This window comes from Podarcis cretensis (genome assembly GCF_951804945.1).
Source record: "Podarcis cretensis genome assembly, chromosome: 18".
Classification (NCBI taxonomy): Eukaryota; Metazoa; Chordata; class Lepidosauria; order Squamata; family Lacertidae; genus Podarcis; species Podarcis cretensis.
The window spans coordinates 4,512,871-4,539,196 of NC_137188.1; the positions used below are offsets into that span (position 1 = coordinate 4,512,871).

The following is a 26,326-nucleotide window of genomic DNA, read 5'->3' on the forward strand; positions in this document are numbered from 1 at the left end:
TTTTGCGAAGTGCCTCCAAAACGGAAAACCCTTTCGTCTAGTGCTTCCTAGCTCCAAAGGTAGAGTTGAACACCACCCAGATTGGGAAAGCCCAGGCAGTCCAGCCTTGCAAGAGTCTTTGGGTTCTTCTGCTATACCTCCTTGGTAGGTAAAAGGAGCCACTTGCAAGATTAGGAGAGGAGGCAGAGCCAGAATGAGATCCCTGCTTCTTCTGCTGCTCATGATGCCCTTTGGAGTCTGCGGAAACCACAAGGTGAAATGCCCCTTGAATCTGGTCAGGGATGAAACGGATGCTCGCAATTACTGGACACTTTCTCATCAGTGGGATCATATCTCCAAAATACCTTAAGGAAACTCCATACGTCTTTTCTCAGACACCCTTCGCCAGGATTGAAATGTATGTACTTCACAGTTTCATGGTCCTTCTAGTGGTTCCTATATATCAAGGAAATAGCCCCCATCTCAGGGTTGGGGAGCCAAGGGGTGATGTTGCAGGACTACCCTGCCCTGACCATTGGTCTTGCTGGCTGGGGGTGATGGGAGTTGGGGGGGTCCAGTACAAAACCTCTCTTATTATCTTCTTCCCTCTCTCTTCCTAAGTAAAACAATCCTGTACCTATGCGTCTGTGTTGCTTTTAGTAGAATGCAAGAAAGCCAATGATCTGGTCAGGGTTCAAAAGGATGCACTGAATTTTCCCACCTCCAGAACGCCCTGAAACTCAGGCAATTTCCCAGGCTCAAAGGTTTCATTCAATATTATCCCATTTCGACAATTCAGAAACTGTCGTTAAGGAATGTTACAGTTTTACAAATGGAATTTAAGATCCTCTAGGTGACTTTTGGTGGCTGAAGAGCAGTAAAGATGTGCTTTAATTGAAATGATGAATAAAATAATATGAATCAGGAGACTTCCTTGTTCGTGGAGTCAGGTGTCTAAAATGGGAAAAGGAATTATTCTTTTTTTCACACACATACACAACTGGCCTCATTTCTAAGTAGTGAGATGTTTGATATTTCTTCACTTGGAATCCATAGGTAGCTGTTTCCTATCCCAGAGGGAGGCATGAAACTCTAGCAGTTTCCAAGCTGCCAAAATTATTTTATGTTTATTCTATTTGGATCATTTGTGAACAACCTTAGCACAGTTCTCTTGACACAATACCACAGGACACCTACAGCCCACTATGGGCTACATTAAAAAACCTCTCTTATTATCTTCTTCCCTCTGTCTTCCTAAGTAAAACAATCCTGTACCTATGCGTCTGTGTTGCTTTTAGTAGAATGCAAGGATGCCAGCTTTCATAAGGAAACTCCATACGTCTTTTCTCAGACACCCTTTGCCAGCAGGGAAGTGTATGTACTTCACAGTTTCATGGTCCTCCAGTCCTTCTAGTGGTTCCTATTTATCAAGGAAATAGCTTCTTTCTCAAGGCTGGGGAGCTAAGGGCTGATGTTGGAGGACTACCCTGCCCTGACCACTGGTCTTGCTGGCTGGGGGTGATGGGAGCTGGGGAGTCCAGTAAAAGATTCCACACAAACCTCTCCTATTTCAATGTTCTCTGGGTCTTCCTTAGAGAAACACCCTCCTACCTTTGATTCTGTGTTGCTTTTAGTAGAATGCAAGGATGCCAATCAACCTGGTCAGGAGTCAAAAGGATGCACTGAATTTCCTCACCTGCAGGATGCCATAAAACTCAGGCAAATTCCAAGGCTCAAAGGCTTTATTCAATATTATTTCATTTGGACAACTTAGCAACTGTTGTTAAGGAATCTTAGTTTTACAAATGGATTTTTAAGACCAGACCCTCTGCGTGACGTTTAGTGGCTGATTTTAAAAAATTAGAAGTGTCTTAAGTAACTCTTGAGGGACGCAGGTGGCGCTGTGGGTTAAACCACAGAGCCTAGGACTTGCTGATCAGAAGGTTGGCAGTTCGAATCCCTGCGATGGGGTGAGCTCCCGTTGCTCGGTCCCTGCTCCTGCCAACCTAGCAGTTTGAAAGCACGTCGAAGGTGCAAGTAGATAAATAGGTACCGCTCTGGCGGGAAGGTAAACGGCGTTTCCGTGCGCTGCTCTGGTTCGCCAGAAGCGGCTTAGTCCTGCTGGCCACATGACCCGGAAGTTGTATGCCGGCTCCCTCGGCCAGTAAAGCGAGATGAGTGCCGCAACCCCAGAGTCGGCCACGACTGGACCTAATGGTCAGGGGTCCCTTTACCTTTAAGTAACTTTTGAAAATGGTTAGATTTTTATGGGTGAAGAGCAGGAATGATATGCTTCAAATAAAATGATTCTATGGAAAAATACAGACCAGGGGGTGTCCTCACTGGTGTAGTGGCTGATCCAGAATTTTAACACACACTCAAACCTGCAAGCCACAAGTCCTCATTTGTAACTAAAAGAGGACTAAGGTATTTGGTGCTTCCCCTCCTTCAATAAAATGGTCTCTTATCTACCTATAGTCTAGCCCCTTGGAAGAAGCCAAAGACCAATGCAGTAAAAGCAGCCTTTGGAGCAGCTTCCCTGTATATCTCAAATATTGAGGGCCGCCTTCATTGCTTACACATAGAACACAGTATAATAGAATCATAGATTGCAGAGATGGAAGGAACCAAGAGGAATCACACCTGAAGCATCCATGACACACGGTCACCTTCAGAGGGAGTCTGTTCCACTGTTGAAGAGCTCTGTGTGCTGTTTGCATCAAAGCAGAGATTTCCAAATTTTTGTTCTATGCTAGAATGCAAAAGGTTTGATATTAATGCAATAGGATAAATAAATACTAATCTTTGTGGATAATATAACATCCCTACCCACATTCATATGAATATCAGTTTCACTCATTTTAAAGGATTCATTTATTGCAGGGAGGCAGCTAGGTTCTACTGGCACATGTTGTCTTTCCTGTTCACCATCCAAGAGATCAACCAGGATCTCAGCCTCTTACCCAACATCACCCTGGGCTACAACATCTATGAGAACTATTTAGATGCAAAGATGACTTCGGACGCCATGCTAGAGCTGCATGCAGGCAATGGATGCAATATTCCCAATTATCACTGTGGAGAACAGAATCCCCTGCTGGCTGTTCTTGAAAGAGGCAATACTGTCATCTCAAGAGTGATTTCAGCCTTGTCAGGCATCTACAAAATCCCACAGGTAAGTAGTGGGAGAGCATGGAGGGAAAGAGAATTTCAGCTGCGTAAAATACTACTTTCTCTTTGGATAGGTCAAGCAGGGATATTTTTAAAAATGGGAAAATCCTGAGCTATGGATCCAAAATCCTTTTTTTTAAACTGACCATTAACCACTTGAGACCTCCAGATGTTTCCGACTAAAACTCCCATCAGCCTCAGCCAGCAGAGATTTAGATAGATATCGGTCATTTCAGATATTTAAATATCTGTTATGCTGAAAGTAAAATAAATTGCTGATCTTTTGCTTTCCTTGCTAGATCAGTTATGGCTTCACTGCCCAGGTTCTCGAAGGTAAAACCCTGTTCCCTTTTGTCTACCGGATGAGTCCCAAAGAGGAAAGTCAGTACCAGGGGATTGTTGAATTGCTCCTGCATTTTGGATGGACGTGGATTGGCCTCTGCACTCCAGACAATGACAGTGGAGAAAGATTTGCGAGCGCTGTGAAACCTCTGATGCTCAGCAGAGGGATCTGCATTGCTTTATCTAAAAGAGTACCAGAAAATGATCTAAATCAATTTATCAGGCCTGGGGAACCTTTTTTCCTATGGAGACAAGTTGGGGTATTTGTTTCCTATATAACCAATGCAGTGGGTATCGTAATACTCCTGTCAATAAACATGGTATATGAGAAGGAAATAGGGGCAAAAGTCTGGATCACAACAGCTTTGCTAGAAATCAGAAATGGCTTTTCCCTCCCTTCAAATTACTTCCAGCACCTCCATGGTTCTCTGTCCTTTGCAATTCAGACTGGAATAAGGAGCAGCAAAGGTGGCAAATATAAATCGCAGACCAATTTTCTAGATTATTTGGATGAAGCTTCTTACTGTTCATATTCAAAGCATCTGTTGTCCGTGAAAGGCAGGATAAGATGCAGAGAGGAGGAGAACCTGCAGCCATTACCCCAAGGGGGGCGTGAGAGAGCCCTGTCCCAAGACAGCTATGGCACTTACATCCATGTTCAGGCTGTGGCTCAGGCCTTGCATGCTTCGCTTTCATCGAGATCCCAGAGGAGGCTGATGGTGGAGGAAGGAGAGCAATGGGGACCCCAAAGGCTACAGCCGTGGCAGGTATTTCCTTCCCCTTTTTGCAAACTGCAATCCCCTCAGATGCTGATCTTGACTGGGGATAGACCTGTAAAATAACATAGTTAGTATTAGTAATAATAATAGTAGCTTACCCTCCAACATGTCTCCGATGAAAATAGGGATGTCCCATTCCATAATGATAATCTTTCTGTTTATAGACAGGGCTTTTTTATAGGGGGGAACTCGCTGGAACTCAATTCTGGCACCTCTCAGGTGGGTGTTTATACCTCACACATCTTCTTCAGTTGCCTCAGCACTCTGGGCAGCTCCCAAAATTCATACTCCAAAAAAAATTAAGAATTCCCAATATAGGATTGGACGCCTTGTAGATTGGATAACTCCACATCCGCCAACATTTCTCCAATGAACATACGGACATTCTAAGGAAAAGTGAGGAATTCCGGGATCAAATGAAAAACTGTCTCTAATTCAGGGACATCCCTGGAAAATTGGGGCCCTTGTAGGGTCTGTAGTAATAGAAAGATTAAAATTTAAAAAAAATTGCACTACACTGAAATCAATATCTGATGTCGTTATAGAAAATTCTTATAACTATCAATAATCAGCTAACATTCCATTCCGTCTCTTGTACGAGAGGGCGGCTGTTAGGAATTTAGCAACCTGTAGGGTAATATAAGGATCCACATCTTGAAGAACCCAGGCAAGCTGTAGGTCTACTGGTTTGTCAGCCATAGGCTGGATTATGGAGTTTAGTATACTAGCATGGGCTGAAGTGTACAAAGGGCAGATAAACATAACATGATGTAGAGATTCAGATGTTTTCATTTCACAAGCACACATTGAAGGGACTTGGCCCTTAGTGAATCTATGTCTCAGCACGTTTGTTGGAAAGACATTGAACCTAGCTCTAATGAAGGCATATCGGTGAGATGCGGCCATAAGCGATGTTAAGTAGGACGGAGTGCAGTAGATGTTGCTTATTCTCCATCTCTGAAAGAGATTGTGTGACATGAACACTAAGATGGGAGGAAATGTTTTGCTCCCTTGCTTTGCCAATGACTACAATGAGTCCTGGTCTACTGCCCTTAATTTGTAAACTATTATCTTATAATAATTTTGTGTTTTGGAAACTTATATTTATCTCACAACAAGATAGTTTAGAGGGAGAGGAGTTAGGTTTTTGAGTCTGTTTGCTTTGTCATGACTGCCTATTAACCATATCAATTCTAATATTCCACAATACTGTTTGGTTATGCCAGTTCTATGTATTCAATTTTCTATGCTCCATTTCCCGCATTTATGCGCTATCATTCATAAGCTCACTTCACATCATTTCGTTCTCCTGAGCTTTGTATATCAATAAACTGAGAAATTCATTTAAGACATATTCCGTAGTCTGTTGGTTTAATTTCTGTACTGTGTAAGCTCTGCTCCCTGTTCCAAAGAGTAGCAACTGACCTTAGCCAAGCCGTGACTGGGATCCAGGGAATTTTATTGCATTGGCCAGGGTTAGGGATAGGCTTAGGGGCGGGCGAGGCAGGCGAGGCAGGCGCCAATCTGGGGGAGTCATTGTGAAAGGAGGCGGGGAGGGCGTTCCACAGGGCAGGCGCCACCACCGAGAAGGCCCTCTGCCTGCTTCCCAGTTTGTGGCACAGGTCATCATCCAATGAATTTAGAGCTTCATTTATTTCTGTGTTTATATTTAAAGAAATTATGCATTTTAAAAGTATTGCACATTGATGGTAATATTAAGAATGCACTTAAAATTACTACGCACAACAATGAACAAGTGATTGCAATGCACACACAGTTAAGCAGCATAAATATTTGTTAACGAAGTCTATTCTTGTTGTGATTATTATTACTTTTATTGCTACTAATACCAGTGGCTTACAAGACTGAGCTCTATTCTGCCTTGGTCAGTCCCCACCTGGAATACTGTGTCCAATTCCGGGCACCACTATTTAAGAAGGATGTTGACCAATGGGAAGAAACCCCTCACCCCCCAGAGAGATGCCGGCTCAAAGAGCCGTCTGAGCTTAGACTACAAAGCCTCTGAGGGCGTGCAGAGTGCAAATCCCTCCCAGAAGTGCCAGAGCAGGGGACTTCCGGAGGCGGCGCGAACGGTAATGGCGGTCCTCTTCCACTAGTGAGGAGGAAGCTCCGCGGAATTGGGTCGTCCGCTACGGCGAAGCGGAGACCCACTTTGGAAACCCACAGGCAGCAAGAGCCTGTGGTCTTGAGACTCGGTGGGCGCCAGAAGCGACCCCCAAAGCGCTGAAGGAACCCCGTAAGGGGCTCCGGAACGTGGAGGGGGTAGCGGCGCTGTGAGTCGTTTCGCGATCCGCGGAGTGAAGCCGCGCTGCTGCTGCCGGTGAGTGCTGACCTCTCTTCCTGAAAACTTCTGATTCGGAAAAGCAACAACCCGTGAGTAAAGAAGGACTTTATAAAATGACTAAAAACTACTGAATTTGGCTGAAAGCGGAGCGACGTAAAAACAGGAAGTCCGTCTTCCGCTGTCACTGAACTTCAAAGCAAAGAGCTGGAGGAGTGGAGGCAAAGAAAGAAATTTTTAACTTAATTGATCTGAGCACCCATTGAATTTTCCTGTAAGCAAACAAGGACTTTAAGCATTTGATTTATGCTCTTTATCTGCATTGTGATACCTTTCTTCTATTGGAAATATAATTTGAGTAAGAAACCCAGGTGTTGGAGCTGCCTGAGCAACTGAGCTGTCAGTTTGCAGATTTGGACACTTTGAATTAAAAATTGCAACAATCTGAGGGAGTTTGGACTTGCTACTTTGAAGTAACATTTGGAATACCAGCATGCACTGTCTGAAACAACTGTGACTGCCAATATTAACTCTGCTTAAAACTTGTTATTGAAGGTTCCTGGATTTTAAACTTGACTCTAGTAATTTTACCAGAACTGATCTCTTTCCTAAAGACATTTTAAGCTCCCCCTAGAGGATTTGGGATTTATAACAGTGACATCATTTTACTTTCCTTTTCCCGGCCTCCTGTTTGATTGTTAACATCTGGGCTGTTGCTTTCTCATGGGAACAGCTCAGCTTGACCTTGACTTTTAGATAACTCTGGAATGAGTGGCGCAAGAAAAAAGGGACCAAAAACCAGACAAACAACTTTAACAACTTTAACCTCAGCCTCACAGACACGTAGATCATCTGTACCTACTCTGCCTTCAGAGGAAGAAGCTGCTTCTCTGCCACAAGCAGGGGAGGGAGAAATTGAGCAATTACAATTGGAAGATATGGCCTCAGGAGTAACTGCTTCTATATTAGAGAAAATTTATGAAAAATTGGAATCTTTGGATAAGAGAGTGGAATCTTTGGATAAGAAAGCTGACGAACAAACAGCTAAAATTGACCAAAACACAGAATGCCTAAATAGATTAACTGGTCAAGTATCACAGAACGTACAAGCAATTGGAGAACTGACGGAGGCCACAGTAGAAAATCGGAAATTGGCTGAGGATACTAGCCAAAGACTTGGAAATTTAGAACAAGAGGTAAGACCACTCTGCAAACAAGTAGGTGAACACCAGACCTATCTCTCTATGATAGAACTGCGGAATAGGGAGAGTAACCTAAGGATAAGGTCGATACCAGAAGCGGAAGAAGGCAACTTAGCTGAGTTTTTGACCAAAGAATTTTCCAAGTTTTGGAATTTAGAGGAAAAGGACTTTAAAATTGTATCAGCTTTCAGGCTTGGAGGACTGACAAAGAAAGAGAAGCCCAGAGATTGTTTGATAACATTGAGATCAAAGGAGGAAAGGGATAAGATTTTGGGCCTACACTACGAAAAGTCACTGAACATTTTGGACAAAAGAATTGAAATTTATAAAGACATTCCTAAACAACTGTTGGATCTTAGATCTGCCTACTTGGAATTGGTCAGACTGTTGAGGAGCAACTCAATTATCTTCAGGTGGGAATTTCCTCAAGGATTATCCTTTACCTTCAGAGGGAAGAAGGTCAAAATCAGAACATTGGAAGATAGAGACAAATTTCTGATTGCACACGGGGAGGACCTTCAAAAAGGAATTGAATTACCTCCTGGGCCTGGAGCACCGGCGGTACCTGCACCTTCGGAACCGGAAGATTCAGTGAATAAGATACCACCCCCAGGAAATTAACCAGATTTATTCAGGATGTCTCTGCAACTTTTGAGTTGGAATATAAATGGCTGTAACATCCCGGAAAAAAGGAGGAAAATATTTCATATATTAAAAAAAGAACAATTGGACATTATTTGTTTACAAGAAACACACGTGACTAGGCTCCATAGAAAAGTGTTAATAAATAAAAGACTTGGCCAGGAATTTATATCTTCAGACAGAGTAAAGAGAGGTGTGGTGATATATGCAAAAGAGAGCCTGTCACCTAAATTTTTATTTAAAGATGAACATGGAAGAATTTTGGCAATTGAGATACAGCATCAAGGAGAGAAGCTTTTGATATTAGGAATTTATGCACCCAATGAGGGGAAATCGGAATTTTATAAGAAGTTGCATGAGACTATCTTGGATTATCTGGATTACAACAACATCATCATGATGGGAGATATGAATGGGGTCGTATCAACTAACATGGATAAGTCACAAAGCCAAAACGTCACAAAAGACGGCAGACTACCAAAGACTTTTTTTGAAATGACAGACAATATGGATCTGATTGATATCTGGAGAACAAAGAACCCCTTGGGAAGAGAGGGAACATTTTTCTCTGAAGCCCAGCTGACCTGGACAAGAATCGACCAAATATGGATATCTAGAGGTCTGGCACCCAAGGCCACATAGGTGGAAATCTGCCCAAAGACCTGCTCCGACCATAACGCAGTAAAGATGGATATGACACTATTACCAACCGGTTCCTTTAGATGGAAGATGAATGACAACTTGTTTAGAGATCAGGAGATTATTAAGAAGGCCCAAAAAGCCTTGAAGGATTACTTCGAGATAAACATGAACACTACGGTGGAAAAAAGAATTATCTGGGATGCAAGTAAGGCTGTGATGAGGGGGTTCTTGATACAACAGAATGCGGTAAAGAAAAAGATACAAAATGAGAGAAAAGATAAGATCTTGGAGAAAATCAAAGAATTAGAGAAGAAGTTAAGATCAAACCCGAAGTCACAGCCGATTCTGAGAGAAATTAAACTTTATCAAGCTCAATATTCTAAATTGATAAATCAGGAAATAGAGTGGAAGGTTAAACTAATAAAACAAAAAACTTTTGAATCGGCGAATAAATGTGGAAAACTGCTAGCTTGGCAGTTGAAGAGGAGACAAAAACTAAATACAGTTACAAATCTAGAGATTGAAGGAAGAAACATTCAGAACACGGCAGACATTAGAAAGTGCTTCCAGAGATACTTCAAAAAATTATACACTCAAGGGCTGCAAGATGAGGTTGAGATTAAACAATCTTTGGAAAAAAATGGACTACCAAAATTGTCACAAGAAAATAGATTAATCCTGAACTGTAAAATAACACGACAAGAGATTGAACAAGCCATTCAGAACATGCAACTGGGCAAATCTCCAGGGCCAGATGGGTTGACCTCCAAGTATTATAAGACATTAAAAGACTACTTGATACAACCATTGATGGAAGTTAGCAATGAAATTATGGAGGGGAAGAGGGCGCCGGAATCGTGGAAGGAAGCCTTTATCACATTGTTACCAAAATCGGAAGCTGAAAAGACACAACTTAAGAACTATCGTCCCATCTCTCTTTTAAATGTGGATTACAAAATATTTGCAGACATTTTGGCAAGTAGACTCAAAAAAGTTCTAAATGAAGTAATCCACAAGGACCAGGCAGGCTTTCTCCCAGGTAGACATTTGTTCGCCAATACAAGGAACATTATTGACATTTTGGAACTTCTGCAAACAGATATAAATACAAAAGCAGTATTAATTTTTATAGATGCGGAGAAGGCCTTTGATAATATTTCCTGGAAATTTATGAAGGGAAATTTAAAAGAAATGGGAGTGGGACGGGGTTTTGAGAATGGGATTGATGCAATATATTCAGAACAAAAGGCCAAATTGATAGTTAACAATGTGGTTACAGAAGAGTTTAAAATTGAAAAAGGAACATGACAAGGCTGCCCCATTTCCCCTTTGCTTTTTATTTCGGTCCTGGAGGTGCTCTTGAATATGATTAGAGAGGACCGGTTGGTGGAAGGAATTCAGGTCGGAGCGAAACAATATAAACTTAAAGCTTTTGCAGATGACCTAGTTTTGACCCTGCAGGAGCCAGAATCTAGTACGAAAAGAGTATTACAATTGATTTAAGACTTTGGTCGGGTGGCGGGTTTTAAATTAAACAAACAGAAAACTAAGGTGTTGGAAAAAAATTTGACAGATACAGAGTCAGAACGGTTTCAGAGAGAGACAGAATTAAAAGTGGTTAAAAAAGTAAAGTACCTAGGGGTAAACATAACAGCAAAAAATCTGAGTCTATTTAAGGATAACTATGAAAAATGTTGGTCAGAAATTAAGAGAGACTTAGATAGTTGGACAAAATTGAAACTTTCCTTGTTAGGCCGAATTGCTGCTATCAAGATGAATGTATTGCCAATAATGTTATTTTTGTTCCAAACACTGCAGATTGTGGACAAGACGGAGTGCTTCCGGAAGTGGCAGAGAGACATCTCTAAGTTTGTCTGGCAGGGCAAAAAGCCCAGAATTAAGTTTAAGATATTAACGGAGGTGAAAGAAAGAGGGGGCTTTGCCCTGCCAGACCTAAAGTTGTATTATGAAGCCGCAGCTTTCTGCTGGCTAAAAGATTGGCTACTTCTCGAAGACATTGACGTATTGGACTTGGAAGGTTTCAATAACGCTTTTGGTTGGCATGCATACTTATGGTATGACAAGGTTAAGATCAATAAGGCCTTTAAGAACCATATTGTCAGAAAAGCAGTGTTTAATGTCTGGACAAAATATAAAGACTTATTGGAAAACAAAACTCCAAGGTGGCTTTCACCTCTGGAAGCTAAGGCCCGAAAAAGACCCAATATGGAGGCCAAATGGCCAAAATATTGGGAAATACTAGAAAAAGATGGAGACAATTGGAAATTGCAGAGTTTGGAGAAATTAAAGGATAAAGTGCGAGACTGGTTACACTACGCTCAGATTAAAGAAGTTTTTAAAAATGACAAAAAGTTAGGGTTCCAGGTGGAGAAATCGAAATTGGAAACAGAACTGTTAGAACCTAAGACTAAGGTACTTTCAAGAATGTATAACTTGCTGTTAAAATGGAACACACAAGACGAAACGGTTAAATCGGCTATGATAAAGTGGGCACGGGATATTGGGTATAATATCATGTTTGATGACTGGGAAAGGTTGTGGACCACTGGGTTGAATTTCACTGCTTGTAACGCTTTGAAGGAAAATGTAAGGAACACAATCTCTTTCAGAGATGGAGAATAAACAGCATGGGTGAGTAGCTGTGTTTCCTTTATGCACTTCTGGACATCAGGAACATGGACTATTTTTAGAATCAGATGCCCCCTTAATTCCTTGTTGTCAGGTGCTCCTTTGTGTTCAGATCAGGCCTCAGGACAATCAGGTAGCACTTGGGAAGGAAGATGCAGCCCAGAAGCCCAGCACTGGAGGCCAACATAGAGAAGATCTGCACGGCCACCATGTACTTGTCCTTGGTGCTCAGGTAGGTGGGCACAAAAGAGACCCAAACACTGCAGAAGATCAGCATGCTGAAGGTGATCAGCTTGGCTTCGTTGAAGGAGCCAGGCAGCCTCCTGGCTAGGAAAGCCACCGTGAAGCAGGTGGCAGCCAAGAAGCCCAGGTAGCCGAGGGCAACGTAGAACATGGCCACAGACCCTTCGTTGCATTGCAGGATGATCTCTTCCATCTGGGAGTGCATGTCGGGCTCTGGGAATGGGGGAGAAGAGCCCAGCCAGATGGTGCAGATGAGAACTTGCCCCCCAGAACAGGAGATGACAATGGAGTTGGCCAGACTCTTGCCCAGCCATCTCCTCACTCTGTTCCCGGGCTTTGTGGCCAGGAAGGCCAGCACCACCGTGATGGTCTTTGCCAAGACAGAAGAAACAGCAGCTGAGAAGATGATGCTGAAGGCCGTTTGTCGGAGAAGGCAGGTCTCTTTCCTTGGGCGCCCGATGAAGAGGAAGGAGGACCAAAAGGAAAGCAGGAGGCAGACGAGGAGGATGTAGGAGAGGTCCCGGTTGTTGGCTTTGACTATGGGAGTTTCCTTGTATTTAATGAAGATTCCCAACACAATGCCTGCTGTTAAGGACAAGAAGAGGGCAGCAGAAGCTAAAACAATTCCCAGATATTCTCCATAAGTCAGGAAGGTGGTAATCTTGGGGACACATTGATCTCTGTCCTTGTTTGAATGGTGATCTTCTGAGCATTTGGTGCAATGTTCTGCATCTGGGGAAGAGAAAAAGAATGGCTGCAGCATCCCTTACATCCCTAATGATCTGAACTCTATTACGTTTTGAAGAAATCCTAGAGATGTCTTCCTTATGATCATTCCTTTCAACTCTCTTCCAGAATGTAGTGAAGGTGATTAATCCTAAAGAAGTTGAGGAAGCCACATTCAACAATGTCTGCAGAAACCTCACAAAAAGTTTAAGAGACTGGATTTCTGCCCTGTGTTTACTCTCAATAGGAATACCTTCCCCCTTGGAGTCACCCACCTTCCTGGGCGGAGAAGGTCCCTTCCGCACACCGAGCACAAGCATAGCAGCAAATGGGCTTTCCTTCTAGAACCACCTTGGCATATCCAGGTCGACATCTATCTGTACACCTGGAACGAGGTACGGCCTAACCAGAAAGACAAGAAGGTGCCACAAAGAGGAACAGTTAGGAGTATTTGACGGTATGTAATTCACTCATATGGGACGCAGGTGGCGCTGTGGGTTAAAGCCTCAGCGCCTAGGACTTGCCGATCGAAAGGTCGGCGGTTCGAATCCCTGCGGCGGGGTGCGCTCCCGCTGCTCGGTCCCAGCGCCTGCCAACCTAGCAGTTCGAAAGCACCTCCGGGTGCAAGTAGATAAATAGGAACCGCTTACCAGCGGGAAGGTAAACGGCGTTTCCGTGTGCTGCGCTGGCTCGCCAGATGCAGCTTTGTCACGCTGGCCACGTGACCCGGAAGTGTCTCCGGACAGCGCTGGCCCCTGGCCTCTTAAGTGAGATGGGCGCACAACCCCAGAGTCTGTCAAGACTGGCCCGTACGGGCAGGGGTACCTTTACCTTTACCTTTTAATTCACTCATAGGGATGTGGGTGGCACTGTGGGTTAAACCATAGAGCCTAGAATCTAAAATGTTGCAATCACAATATTCAGCATTACTAAACCAAGAAGTAGAATAGAGAATTAAATCCATAAAGCAAAAATATTTTGAATCAGCAAATAAAACGGGGAGGCTATTGGCGTGGCAATTAAGAAAAAGCAAAAAGCAAAATGTGATTAATAAAATAATATTGGAAGACACGATAATAGAAGACCCAGATGAAATAGAAAAAAAGTTTCTCCAATTTTATGAAAAGTTGTATGAAAAAGGAGAGGAAGATAATGCAGAAATAGAAAAATGCTTGGAAAAATGCAGAGGGGAATACTTAACTGACGAAGAAAGAGCACAACTAAATAAGAGGATTACAACGGATGAGATTAAGGAGGCTATTAAGAAGATGAAACCCTGGAAAGCACCTGGACCGGATGGATTGTCTTCAAAGTATTATAAGATCTTAGGGGAATATCTTGCTCCGGTGCTTAGTGACGTTATTAATGATATTTTGCAAGGAGGGAAGATCCCCGACTCATGGAAAGAGGCACACATTACACTAATACCAAAAACGGATACCAAAAAAACAGATATAAGAAATTATAGGCCGATATCGCTGCTTAACAGTGATTATAAAATCTTTGCAGATATTTTAGTGAACAGACTCAAGAAGTACTTAACTAAATCAATTCATAAAGACCAAGCGGGATTCCTCCCAACAGGCAATTGAAAGATAATGTACGGCATATATTAAACATTATTGAGTATTTAGATCTTAGGATAGACATTCCGGCGGTGCTAATTTTCATCGATGCTGAAAAGGCCTTCGATAATGTTTCTTGGAAATTTCTATTACAATGTATGAAAATAGTAGGAATAGAAGGACCTTTCTTGGAAGCCATAAAAGCAATATATTCAGGCCAAAGGGCTAAGCTGATTATTAACAACAATCTTTCCAGTTCTTTTATCATTGCGAAAGGCACAAGACAGGGATGTCCACTGTCTCCCCTTCTATTTATTATGGTTTTGGAAATAATCGCAAATAAAATAAGGGAAACATCAAAAATAAGAGGGATAAGAATTGGAGAAAAAGAATATAAATTAAAGGCTTACACCGACGATTTGGTACTGTCTTTAGAGGACCCAATAGAAAGCGCCAGTAATGCCTTAGAGCTGTTAGAGGAATTCGGTAAACTGTCTGGGTTTAAGTTAAACAAGAAAAAAACTAAAATCTTAACAAAGAATCTGGCCGAAGATGCAAAAAAACAACTGGAGCAAAAAACAGGTATTAAAGTGGTGAAAAGGGTAAAATACCTGGGAATATGGATCTCCCCGAAAAACATAAATTTAGTAGAAGATAATTACCCCAAGGTCTGGAAAGAAATTAAGAAAGACCTAGATATTTGGAATAGGTTGAAACTATCCTGGACCAGAAGGATGGCCGCGATTAAGATGAGTATTCTTCCAAGATTATTATTTTTATTCCAGAACATCCCGGTAATTAGAGGTACGGCATGCTTTAAGAATTGGCAAAAAATCTTAGCTAAATTCATATGGCAGGGGAAAAGGGCAAGAATTAAATTTAAACTCCTCACGGACCTAAGAGAAAGGGGGGGTTTTGCAGTTCCGAATTTAAAGCTCTACTATGAAGCTGCCTGCCTCTGTTGGATAAAGGAATGGGCCATTTTAAAAAACACAGATTTACTAGACCTAGAGGGCTTCAACATCAGATTTGGCTGGCATGCCTATTTATGGCATGACAAAGAAAAAGTCCACAAAGGCTTCTCTAATCACATCATTAGAGGTTCGCTACTTGAAGTTTGGAATAGGAATAAAAAGCTTATTGAAAGAGATACACCCTGGTGGCTCTCACCAATCGATATATTAACAACTAAAAAATTAAATTTGGAAGGTGAAAGATGGACATACGAAGATCTCCTAGTTAAATCAGAAAGGGGATGGAAAATTAGACCATATGAAGAGTTGAAATATAAATTAGATGGATGGATACAATTTCATCAAATTAATGCACTGTGGTATGACCATAAAAAAACAGGGATGAGTGAAAAAAAGTCCAAATACCAGGTGGAAATCTTAGAAAGTAATACTAAACTTCTATCCAAAATGTATAACCAACTGTTGGACTGGGAAACTAAAGATGAAGAAGTGAAAGGAGTCATGGTCAAATGGGCCAGAGATCTTGGATATAACCTGGAATATGACAGATGGGTAAAACTTTGGAAGAGAGGTATGAAGTTCACAGCATGTGCTGCCCTCCGAGAAAATATGGAGAAAATGATGTATCGTTGGTACATCACCCCGGCAAGACTGGGGAATATGTACAAAACCGGAAACAGCACATGCTGGAGATGTAAAACCAAAGAAGGAAATTTTTTCCACATGTGGTGGACATGTGACGAGGTGAAAAGATTTTGGGGACAAATTTATGATGAGTTAAAGAAAATACTGAAATACACCTTCCCCAAAAAACCTGAAGCGTTCCTCTTAGGTATGATTGGAGAGGAGATCAAAAATGAAGACCAAACATTCTTTCAATACGCAACGGTGGCGGCCAGGATTTTATTGCGTGGACAGGCGGAGTCCCCAGATCCCGAGTGGTCCCCCCCGTCATGTGGAATAACGACTCTAGACAACGTGCTATGGGATTAAATTGGCCACAACTTTATTAAATTTCAAATGTGGGTAGACCTTGGCTCAGGGATTGGGCGTTCTCCCTCCCTAGTCCCCAGCCAGGGACCTAGGGAGCATCAGGGTTATCCGGTGTGGGGGGGGGATGGGCCGGCTCTGGAGAACATATGTTCAAGCAGAGATGGCCGCCCCCATTACGCCGCCGCAGGGGAGAGCAATGACGACCTTTCGGCGTATGGCCAAAGCCTCCCTTCAAAAACCCCTTTAACGGGGAACCCTGGTATCACCGCCGCAAAGAGGAAGATGGACTAAAGGATTCCGCCCAAGGCCTGATACCGCCAAAGTTGTGACGTTTTGCTACGGGAAAGGCGAAACCTGCCAATGCAGGGAAATTCCTTTCCGGCCCTTTAACAGCGACCTTATCGTAGCAGCGCCCGCATACCTGTGGAGACAGGTTAACCTGCAAAACCTATGAAGAAAAGTTAACCTGCAAAAGAAGACATTAACTGAGGGTGGGTAGGGTGGGAGAAGCTCTGGAGCCAAGTGAGGATTACCAATTAAGATCCACCCTCTGTTGTGTGGGCAGGTAATCCCTCCCCTTACCTGGCCTGGTTTCCCTGGCAACGCTTCCCCCAGGTGGGATTGGACAACTCACTGGGGTAGGCGGGGACCTCCAGGTATCCCACCTGAGGGAAGGCAAAGCCTATGCTGATGGGGCCACTCCAGATCCAGGGCTGCACGCGTCCACGCAAAAGGCGCCCCCCGTTTTAAGTGGGGAGCGGTCATTAGCGCAAAACTGGAAAACCTCTAACACCCCCACCGTTAGAGAATGGCAAATGAGACTATTTGAGTATATAGAGTTAGCGAGAATGACACAAAGAATTAGGCATCAAAAAAATGTAAAGTTAAAGAACGATTGGAATAAATTTTTAAGTTATATTGAAGTTAATTTGGGAATTACTAAAATCACAGTGGACAGAATCTAATACCTGCGATGTATAGAGTTAATACAATACAACTGCAGAAAGGTTATAAGATTACTTAACCTAAACCGAGATGGAAGGAGGTCAAATGTTTGTAAGTTTGTCTGGTTTATGTTGATATGTGTTATTTCGATTTTTTCTTTTTGTTTCTTTTTTTTCTTTCTTGCTTTTCTATTTCTATCTTTTAAATGTTTGTGCGTTTTTTGCTTTTCGATGTAGTTTTCAAGAACTCAATAAAAAGAATTTTTTTAAAAAAAAACAACCATAGAGCCTAGGACTTGCTGATCAGAACCGCTGTGGGTTAAACCACAGAGCCTAGGACTTGCTGATCAGAAGGTTGGCGGTTTGAATCCCCGAGACGGTTGCTCGGTCCCTGCTCCTGCCAACCTAGCAGTTCGAAAGCACATCAAAGCGCAAGTAGATAAATAGGTACTGCTCCGGCGGGAAGGTATACAGCGTTTCCATGCTGTCAGAGCTGCCTCTAGGTCCCAGCTCACAGAGGACCAACGCTAGGCTGTCGTAATGTACAAAAGTCTTTATTGAAGTTCAATTTCCATTTCAAAGCCGCAGCGCGCAGCCCTACATCTTAAACCCTAGATCGGCGAAGTCCCGTCTGAATCTCCTCCCCTCTGACACCAGTTTAAGATCCTAGCCCTGCTCCACCTTTTCCGCTGCTCTCTTCTCCTCTGGGTCCTCCTGCCCGCTGGGGCATTCCCCTTTCTGGACTCCTCTGACGCTGAGTCGCTCAGCTCCTCCCCCTGCCTCCGGCGGGCTTCAGGACCCGGTTCCCAATCCTCATTCTCTGCTGTCCCACGCTCCTGTACATTTGAACTTGCCTCTCGCGCCAACCCAGTGACCTTCCTCCTGACCGTTACACTACTTCTGTCACTGCTTCCCTCTTCCGGGATACTGGCCAGATCTGACCTCCCCTCCGTTGTCTGACTCTCCGATGGAGGCGTGGTCAGCCCTGACTCCTCTCCTCTCCCTGCTGGGGGAGATGCTACTCCCGATACCTGTGACTCTTCCCCCCCACTATGCTCTGGTGGGGAAGCTGGTCCTGATTTCCAACTGCTGCTCTGGGAGTCCCCGCTGGCCCCTTGCTTCTGGGGTGTCCCCCTTGGGACCCCCCTACCCCTGGCCACTGGCGCCCCCTTCTGTGAATCTTCCGATTCGCTGGAGAGGCTCATGGAATCCCTCGGTCCACTGTCCTCTTATCCTACGCTCCCCTCGGATTCTTCCCCTTTGCTCTCCATCTCCTCTCTTCCCTGTGCCTCTGCTCCTGAGCCCCTGACACATGCGCTGCTCTGGATCGCCAGAAGTGGCTTAGTCATGCTGGCCACATGACCCGGAAGCTGTATCCCGGCTCCCTCGGCCAATAAAGCGAGATGAGCGCCGCAACCCCAGAGTCGGTCACGACTGGACCTAATGGTCAGGGGTCCCTTTACCTTTACCTTAATTCACTCATAGGGACGTGGGTGGCACTGTGGGTTAAACCACAGAGCCTAGGACTTGCCGATCAGAAGGTCAGCGGTTCGAATCCCCGTGACGGGGTGAGCTCCCGTTGCTCGGTCCCTCTCCTGCCAACCTAGCAGTTCAAAAGCACGTCAAAAGTGCAAGTAGATAAATAGGTACCGCTCTGGCGGGAAGGGAAACGGTGTTTCCGTGCGCTGCTCTGGTTCGCCAGAAGCGGCTTAGTCATGCTGGCCACATGACCCAGAAGCTGTACGCTGGCTCCCTCGGCCAATAAAGTGACCCCAGAATCGGCCACGACTGGACCTAATGGTCGGGGGTCCCTTTACCTTAATTCACACATAGAGTGAATTCAAATGGATCTCTGGAATGCAGCCTTTGACCCCTCATCAGGGTCCTTTCAACCCCCTCACTGGCCATTGCTGTGACCAGAATATCTTGTTCTTCATAATTCGTTCAGGACAACTGAGGTTTGCACCACAGAACTCTGTTTCCTCTTCTCCATTTACCTGTTTCCCTGCTTAATAAATTTAATATGACTTTTCCATGTATTGGTTTCCCTCACTCTGTTCTTGAGGCATGCAGGGTTTCCTCTTATCGCTGATGAATTTCCTAGTTATTTCTAGTTCATATGCCATTCCTTAACATTAACCTTATATTACATTAGGGTTTTTTTTTTTTTAACTTCTCATCCTTCAACAACAGCTGTGAACTTCTCAATTCCTGCAGATACAATAGTTTAACATTTGCAACATCTAGAAGTGAACTGACTACACAAATCCACAATAAATCAGTAGTTACCATTTCTAAAATAAATTACTTTCCTTCTTTCTGCATGTATGAAAGCCCAATAGTTCACTTTTACTAGGGGCTTTCCCTTTTCTTCTTATCTACGTAGTCCTTTCAGTTGAAGATTCTGGTGTCTTCTCTGAGGACCTCTGGGATCTATCCTTTCTTTGAGCACCCCAAATTCCCCTCCTATCTCAGCTGCTGTGGAAAGAAGGAGTGGTGGTTGCAGCTGTTATTGACGGTCAAGACACCATTGGGCAACCTGATATGGTCATTTTTCAGCGGTTGTTTAAGGAAAAACATAATAAGCATCTCCTCACTTTCTCCCTCTGTGATTCCCCCTACCTTGTTGAATTCCTTAGGCCACTCAATGGCTTCTGGGTTAATGGTGAAATTTATGCCAGCAGACGTCTCTCTCCTTATATTCCCAATTTTCACAAGGTCACGAGACTTATTGGGATAGATCGCCCAGTTCATAATATTGAAGTCTCCTGGCAGCTTCCAGTTCTCATTCAAGCACAGCCTGCCTCTGGAAGTATTCAGACACCGGATTTCTCTTAAGAAAGGGTGAAGCTGGAATGACAAGGGAAAGCACCAGCACTGAGAAACCTGGAAGCCAAGATGGATATCTCAGTCCTACTCACTTCAACCTCTTCTGATTTGGGGCCTGCGTGTATCTCATGTAGACTGGAATTCCTTTTTTATAAAAAAAAATATTTATTAACGTTTTAAGAGTTACAAAAAGAAAGAGTAAAAACACCATATTAACCAAAAACAAAACTACACATCACAATAAGGGAAAAAAAGAAAGAAAGGAAAAAAACAAAAAAACCCCAGAAAAATAAAATCCATTAAAAAACACAGTGAATCTTCCCATAACTTATCCTTCATTTGCTTATTTCCTTGACCTCCTCACACCTCCCTTTTTTGTATTCTAGTTCGGTTAACTATTTCAGCAAATCCTTTCCATCTTTTCCAATTTATTGTCCTGTAATTTATCTTAATATAATGTAACTTTACTTTCCCTCCTTTCACCAATTAACAATCTATTTTTTCCTAATCCTTTATAGCATTTCTGCTAAAACCACATAACTTCATTCCAACATCCTTCTAACATTCATTAATTTTACAATGTTTCTGTAAATAGTCTTTGAATTTCTTCCAATCTTCCTCCACCGATGTAGACTGGAATTCCTATTCAGCTATTTGTATTACAACAGACCCAGCAAGTGCCCCAATTTTCCAGGGATGTCCCTGAATTAGAGATAGTTTTTCATTTGATCCTGAAATTCCCCACTTTTCCTTAGAATGTCCCTATTTTCATTGGAGAAATGTTAGCAGATGTGGAGTTATCCAACCTACAAGCCTATATTGGAATTTTTTTTTTTTATTTTTTTTTTGAGTATGAATTTCTTCTGCCCAGAGTGCTGAGGGAATCCAAAAAGATGTGCGGGGTATAAACAGTGCTATTTTTCTAGAAAAGAAGGTGCCGGAACTCCCCATGAACACCTCCCTCTGAGAATGGCAATGGCACCCACCTGAGAGGTGCCAAAAGGAGTTCCCCCCTGAAAAAAGCCCTTGGTATAAACAGTAAAATTATCGTTATGGAATGGGATGGTTCTATTTTCATCAGAGAAATGTTGGGTGGTATGTTACTAATACTAATAGTAACTATGATATTTTACAGGTCTATCCCCAGTCAAGATCAGCATCTGTATGGACTGCAGTTTGCAAGAAGGGGAAGGAAATACCTGCCACGGCTGTAGCCTTTGGGGTCCCCATTGCTCTCCTTCCTCCACCATCAGCCTCCTCTGGGATCTCGATGAAAGCGAAGCATGCAAGGCCTGAGCCACAGCTTGAACATTGATGTAAGTGCCATAGCTGTCATAAGACAGGACTCTGTCACGCCCCTCTTGGGGTAATGGCTGCAGGTTCTCCTCCTCTCTGCATCTTATCCTGCCTTTCACAGCCAAGAGATGCTTTGAATATGAACACTGAAATGCTTGATTGAAATAATCCTCAAGATTGGTCTGCAATTTATATTTGCCACCTTTGCTGCTCCTTATTCCAGTCTGAATTGCAAAAGACAGAGAACCATGGAGGTGCTGGAATACATTTGGAGGGAAGTAAAAGCCAATTCTGATTTCTAGCGAAGCTGTTGTGATCCAAACTTTCGCCCCTATTTCCTTCACATATAGTTTGTGTATTACCATGAGTGGTGCGATATCCAGTGCATTGGTTATATAGGAAACAAATACCCCAACTTGTCTCCATAGGGAAAAAGGTTCCCCAGGCCTGATAAATTGATATAGATCTTTTTCTGGTACTCTTTTTGATAAAGCAATGCAGATTCCGCTGCTGAGCATCAGAGGTTTCACAGCGCTCACAAATCTTTCTCCACTGTCATTGTCTGGAGTGTAGAGGCCAATCCATGTCCATCCAAAATGCAGGAGCAATTCAACAATCCCCTGGTACTGACTTTCCTCTTTGGGAGTCATCCGGTAGACAAAAGGGAACAGGGTTTTATCTTCGAGAACCTGGGCAGTGAAGCCATAACTGATCTAGGAAGCAAAAAAATCAGCAATTTTATTTTATTTCAGCATAACAGATATTTAATTATTTGAAATGACTGATATCTATCTAAATCTCTGCTGGCTGAGGCTGATGGGAGTTTTAGTCGGAAACATCTGGAGTTGTCAAGTTAGTGAAGGCTCAGTTTTGAAAAAGGAATGTTGGATCCATAGCTCAGGATTTTCCCATTTTTAAAAATATCCCTGCTTGACTCCTCCAAAGAGAAAGTAGAATTTTACGCAGTTGAAATTCTCTGTCTCTCCATGCTCTCCCACTACTTACCTGTGGGATTTTGTAGATGCCTGACAAGGCTGAAATCACTTTTGAGATGACAGTATTGCCTCCTTCAAGAACAGCCAGCAGGTGATTCTGTTCTCCACAGTGATAATTGGGAATATTGCATCCACTGCCTGCAAGCAGCTCTAGCATGGCGTCCGAAGTCATCTTTGCATTGAAATAGTTCTCATAGATGTTGTAGCCCAGGGTGATGTTGGGTAAGAGCCTGAGATCCTGGTTGATCTCTTGGATGGTGAACAGGAAAGACAACACGTGCCAGTAGAACCTAGTTGCCTCCCTGCAATAAATGAATCCTTTAAAAAGAGTGAAACTGATATTCATATGATTGGGAGGGAGGGAATATTATATGATTCACAAAGATTTATCCTTTTACATTTATATCAAACCTTTTCCTGTCTAGCATAGAACAAAAATTTGGAGACCGCTGCTCCATGACAGGAGCTTTGATGCAAACAGCACACAGAGCTGTTCAACAGTGGAAGAGACTCCCTCCGAAGGTGACCCTGTGTCATGGATGCTTCAGGTGAGATTCCTCCGGGTCCCTTCCATCTCTACAACTCTATGATTCTTTTCTACTGTGATTCTATGATTAAGAAATGAAGGCACCCCTCAAAATGTGTGCCATACTGGGAAGTGGCTCCAGAGCTGCTTTTGCTGCAGTGGTCTTTGGTTTCTTCCAAGGGTCTAGAGTATAGCTAGATGAGAGACAATTTTATTGAAGGAGGAAAAGCACCAAATACCTCAGTTCCCTTTTAGATACAAATGAGGCCTGATGGCTTTCAGGTTTGAGTGTGTGGTAAAATTATAATTTTGCCCATGTTTGGATCAGTGACTTCACCAGTGAGGACACCCCCTGGTTATTTTATATAACCATTTTATTTGAAGCATATCATTCCTGCTTTCACCCATAAAAATCCACCCATTTTCAAGAGTTTCTTAAAACGCTTTTAATTTTTTTAAAACAGTGAAAGAAAGGAAAAAGTGCTGAGATTGGAGGAGGAAACCTTTAATGTAGCCCATGGTGGGCTGTAGGTCTCCTGTGGTCTTGTGTCAAGAGAACTGGGCTAAGGTTATTCACAAATGATCCAAATAGAATAAACATAAAATAATTTTGGCATCTTGTAAATTGCTAGAGTTTCATGCCTCCCTCTGGGATAGGAAACAGCTACCTAGGGATTCCAAGTGAAGAAATATCAAACATCTCACTACTTAGAAATGAGACCAGTTGTGTATGTGAAAAAAGGAATAATTCGTTTTCACATTATAGAGACCTGACTCCGTGAACAAGGAAGTCTCCTGATTCATATTATTTTTTTCATCATTTCAATTAAAGCACATCTTTCCTGCTCTTCAGCCACCAAAAGTCACCTAGAGGATATTAAAATTCCATTTGTAAAACTGTAACATTCCTTAACGACAGTTTCTGAATTGTCCAAATGGAATAATATTGAATGAAACCTTTGAGCCTGGGAAATTGCCTGAGTTTTATGGCATTCTGCAGGTGGGAAAATTCAGTGCATCCTTTTGAACCCTGACCAGATTCTTGCATTCTTCTAAAAGCAACACAGAATCAAAGGTAGGAGAGTGTTTCACTAAGGAAGACCCAGAGAACATTGAAATAGGAGAGGTTTGTGTGGAATCTTATACTAGACCCCCCCAGCTCCCATCACCCCCAACCAGCAAGACCAATGGTCAGGGCAGGGTAGTCCTCCAACATCAGCCCTTAGCTCCCCAGCCCCGAGAAAGAAGCTATTTCCTTGATAAATAGGAACCACTAGAAGGACTGGAGGACCATGAAACTGTGAAGTACATACACTTCAGTGCTGGCGAAGGGTGTCTGAGAAAAGTTGTATGGAGTTTCTTCATATAAACGTTTTGGAGAGATGATCCCACTGATGAGAAAGTGTCCAGGCCGGTAGTAATTGCGAGCATCCGTTTGATCCCTGACCAGATCCAAGGGGCATTTCGCCTTGTGGTTCCTGCAGACTCCAAAGGGCATCATGAGCAGCAGAAGCAGGGATCTCATTCTGGCCCTGCCTCCTCCTCCTCTTACCTGCCAAGGAGGCAAAGCAGAAGAACCCAAAGACTCTTGCAAGACCAGACTGGGTGGGCTTTGCCAATCTGGGTGGTTTTCAACTCTACCTTCGGAGCTAGGAAGCACAAGGCAGGCACACCCCTCTTTCGCCAGTTCTACAGCTTGACTCAGTCTGTCTGCATCACAGGAAAGATTCTCTGCACTAACTTTTTCTTTCCCAGACACAGCACAATTAATATTGTCATGCTACTTTCTGAGGCTGATGTAATCTCCAGAAATATCTCCTGAGCTTTCAGAAGATGAGATGACTATAATTTTGATTGGAATAAGTTTCACCACAATAACTCTCTGAAGTCTTGAATGGTTCAAGTAGCAGGTGCAGAGCTGGAGAAAAACATGTTGGACAGAAGTCAAGGGGTGTGTTTGGGAGAGTTGGAAGTTTGGCCTGAACTTTACTCACAAAGACCAAAGAAGGAGCTGGATCTGACCATGGCAGGTATTCCCTTCCCCTTTTTGAAAACTGCAGTCCACGCAGATGCTGATTTCGACTGTGGAGAGACCTGTAAAATATCATTGTTAGTCTTAGTAATAGTAGCCTACTCCCCAGCATTTCTCCGATGAAAATAGGAACATCCCTTTCCATAATAATAATTTTACTATTTATACCGCGGGCTTTTTTTTCCTGGGGGAACTCTCTCCAATGCAGGAATCTCAACTAAAGCATCCATTAGAGATGGCATCCAACCTCTGCTTAAAAACCTCCAAGGAAGGAGAGTCCATGGTGGGATCCAGCTGCAGGATTTAAGAAAGCTCTATGTACTTTAACCTTCTCATACCACCAACATGCATGCCAACCATATCTATTGTCATGACCTTCTAAAACATCAGGTTTTTTTTTAAATAACATCCCTTCCCTTAGCCAGCATAAACAGGATGCCTCATAATATAGTCTTAAATCTAGTAGGGAGAATCTGCTTTTGTCTTTAGAATCTATCAACAAATTATATTTTATTCTTGGCTTCTTCCCCTGCCAGATAAATTTTGTAATATCTTTCTGCCATTCTTTGAAGTTCCTGGATTGCTGATCAAGGGTATTGTTTGAAATAGCATTCTTGGCAATACATTCATTTTAGTTAATGATACCCTTCCCAATTGCGCTAAATTCATTCTTCCACACACCTCTTAAGTTTTTCTTTATTTCTCTTCTAGTTCTTCTATAGTTATCCTTAAAAATATTTATATTCTTAGCTGTTTTTACTTTTATTTAGTTTAAAGCCTGCTACTTCTCCAAACTTTAGAATCTGTTCCAAGACCCTGCTAGCCACAGGGTCTTCTACAGTTAAAGGTAAAGGTACCCCTGCCCGTACGGGCCAGTCTTGACAGACTCTGGGGTTGTGCGCCCATCTCACTTAAGAGGCCAGGGGCCAGCGCTGTCCGGAGACACTTCCGGGTCACGTGGCCAGCGTGACATCGCTGCTCTGGCGAGCCAGAGCCGCACACGGAAACGCCGTTTACCTTCCCGCTGGTAAGCGGTCCCTATTTATCTACTTGCACCCGGAGGTGCTTTCGAACTGCTAGGTTGGCAGGCGCTGGGACCGAGCAGCGGGAGCGCACCCCGCCGCAGGGATTCGAACCGCCGACCTTTCGATCGGCAAGCCCTAGGCGCTGAGGCTTTAACCCACAGCGCCACCTGCGTCCCTACAGTTACCACAAGGTTATACCAGATGGGTGGTGTATAAATGCCTTAAGGTCATATGCTTTGTAACCTACTGTTTTCCCTTTTATTTCTTCATCTGATATTATACTTCTGGCCAGGGTCTCTAAAACTAAAATCAATAATAATGGTGACAGGGGACATCCCTGTCTTGTCCCTTTCATTATTTTGCATTTTTCTGTTATTACATTATTTACTATCAGAATAAATTGTGTTAATTCCTCTATGGAATTAATGTGGTTTGCCAATATGTCTGCAAACAGTTTGTAGTCATTATTT

At 43.1% G+C, this 26,326-nt stretch overlaps 4 protein-coding genes across 13 annotated transcripts in view; 2 read left to right on the top strand and 2 right to left on the bottom strand.

Moving 5' to 3' along the window:
• LOC307206977 (vomeronasal type-2 receptor 26-like) overlaps nucleotides 1–19,769 on the bottom strand; it is a 56,121-nt gene extending 36,352 nt beyond the window's left edge. The window contains exon 1 of the mRNA XM_079960539.1: nucleotides 18,971–19,769. The gene's annotated coding sequence lies outside the window, so the exon portion shown is untranslated. The remainder of the gene's footprint in view (nucleotides 1–18,970) is intronic.
• LOC307206983 (vomeronasal type-2 receptor 26-like) overlaps nucleotides 1–26,326 on the top strand; it is a 95,756-nt gene that overhangs the window by 53,662 nt on the left and 15,768 nt on the right. For 4 of the 5 annotated variants that reach the window (XM_079960553.1, XM_079960555.1, XM_079960554.1 and 1 more), the window contains one exon: nucleotides 22,699–22,821. In XM_079960553.1, coding sequence (XP_079816679.1) covers nucleotides 22,699–22,821 — 123 coding nt within the window. Of the gene's footprint in view, nucleotides 1–309; nucleotides 398–22,698; nucleotides 22,822–26,326 lie in introns of those variants that run through there. The other variant, XM_079960551.1, reaches the window with a different exon arrangement.
• On the top strand, nucleotides 3,296–4,334 carry LOC307207350 (vomeronasal type-2 receptor 26-like; the record flags this gene model as incomplete). Its single annotated transcript, XM_079961118.1, has 1 exon — nucleotides 3,296–4,334. Exon 1 carries the CDS (start codon nucleotides 3,513–3,515, stop codon nucleotides 4,332–4,334), a length of 822 nt encoding a protein of 273 aa, XP_079817244.1. The 5' UTR covers nucleotides 3,296–3,512.
• Nucleotides 11,688–26,326, bottom strand: part of LOC307207030 (vomeronasal type-2 receptor 26-like) — an 85,311-nt gene continuing 70,672 nt past the window's right edge. For 2 of the 6 annotated variants that reach the window (XM_079960688.1, XM_079960689.1), the window contains exons 2-5: nucleotides 24,113–24,893; nucleotides 22,284–22,575; nucleotides 12,953–13,079; nucleotides 11,689–12,683 (exon numbers count right to left, since the gene is read on the bottom strand). In XM_079960688.1, the coding sequence (XP_079816814.1) occupies nucleotides 11,785–12,683; nucleotides 12,953–13,079; nucleotides 22,284–22,575; nucleotides 24,113–24,324 (1,530 nt within the window). In that variant the 5' untranslated portion in view covers nucleotides 24,325–24,893 and the 3' untranslated portion in view covers nucleotides 11,689–11,784. Of the gene's footprint in view, nucleotides 12,684–12,952; nucleotides 13,080–22,283; nucleotides 22,576–22,684; nucleotides 22,794–24,112; nucleotides 24,894–26,103; nucleotides 26,154–26,326 lie in introns of those variants that run through there. The other 4 variants (XM_079960690.1, XM_079960691.1, XM_079960687.1 and 1 more) reach the window with 4 other exon arrangements.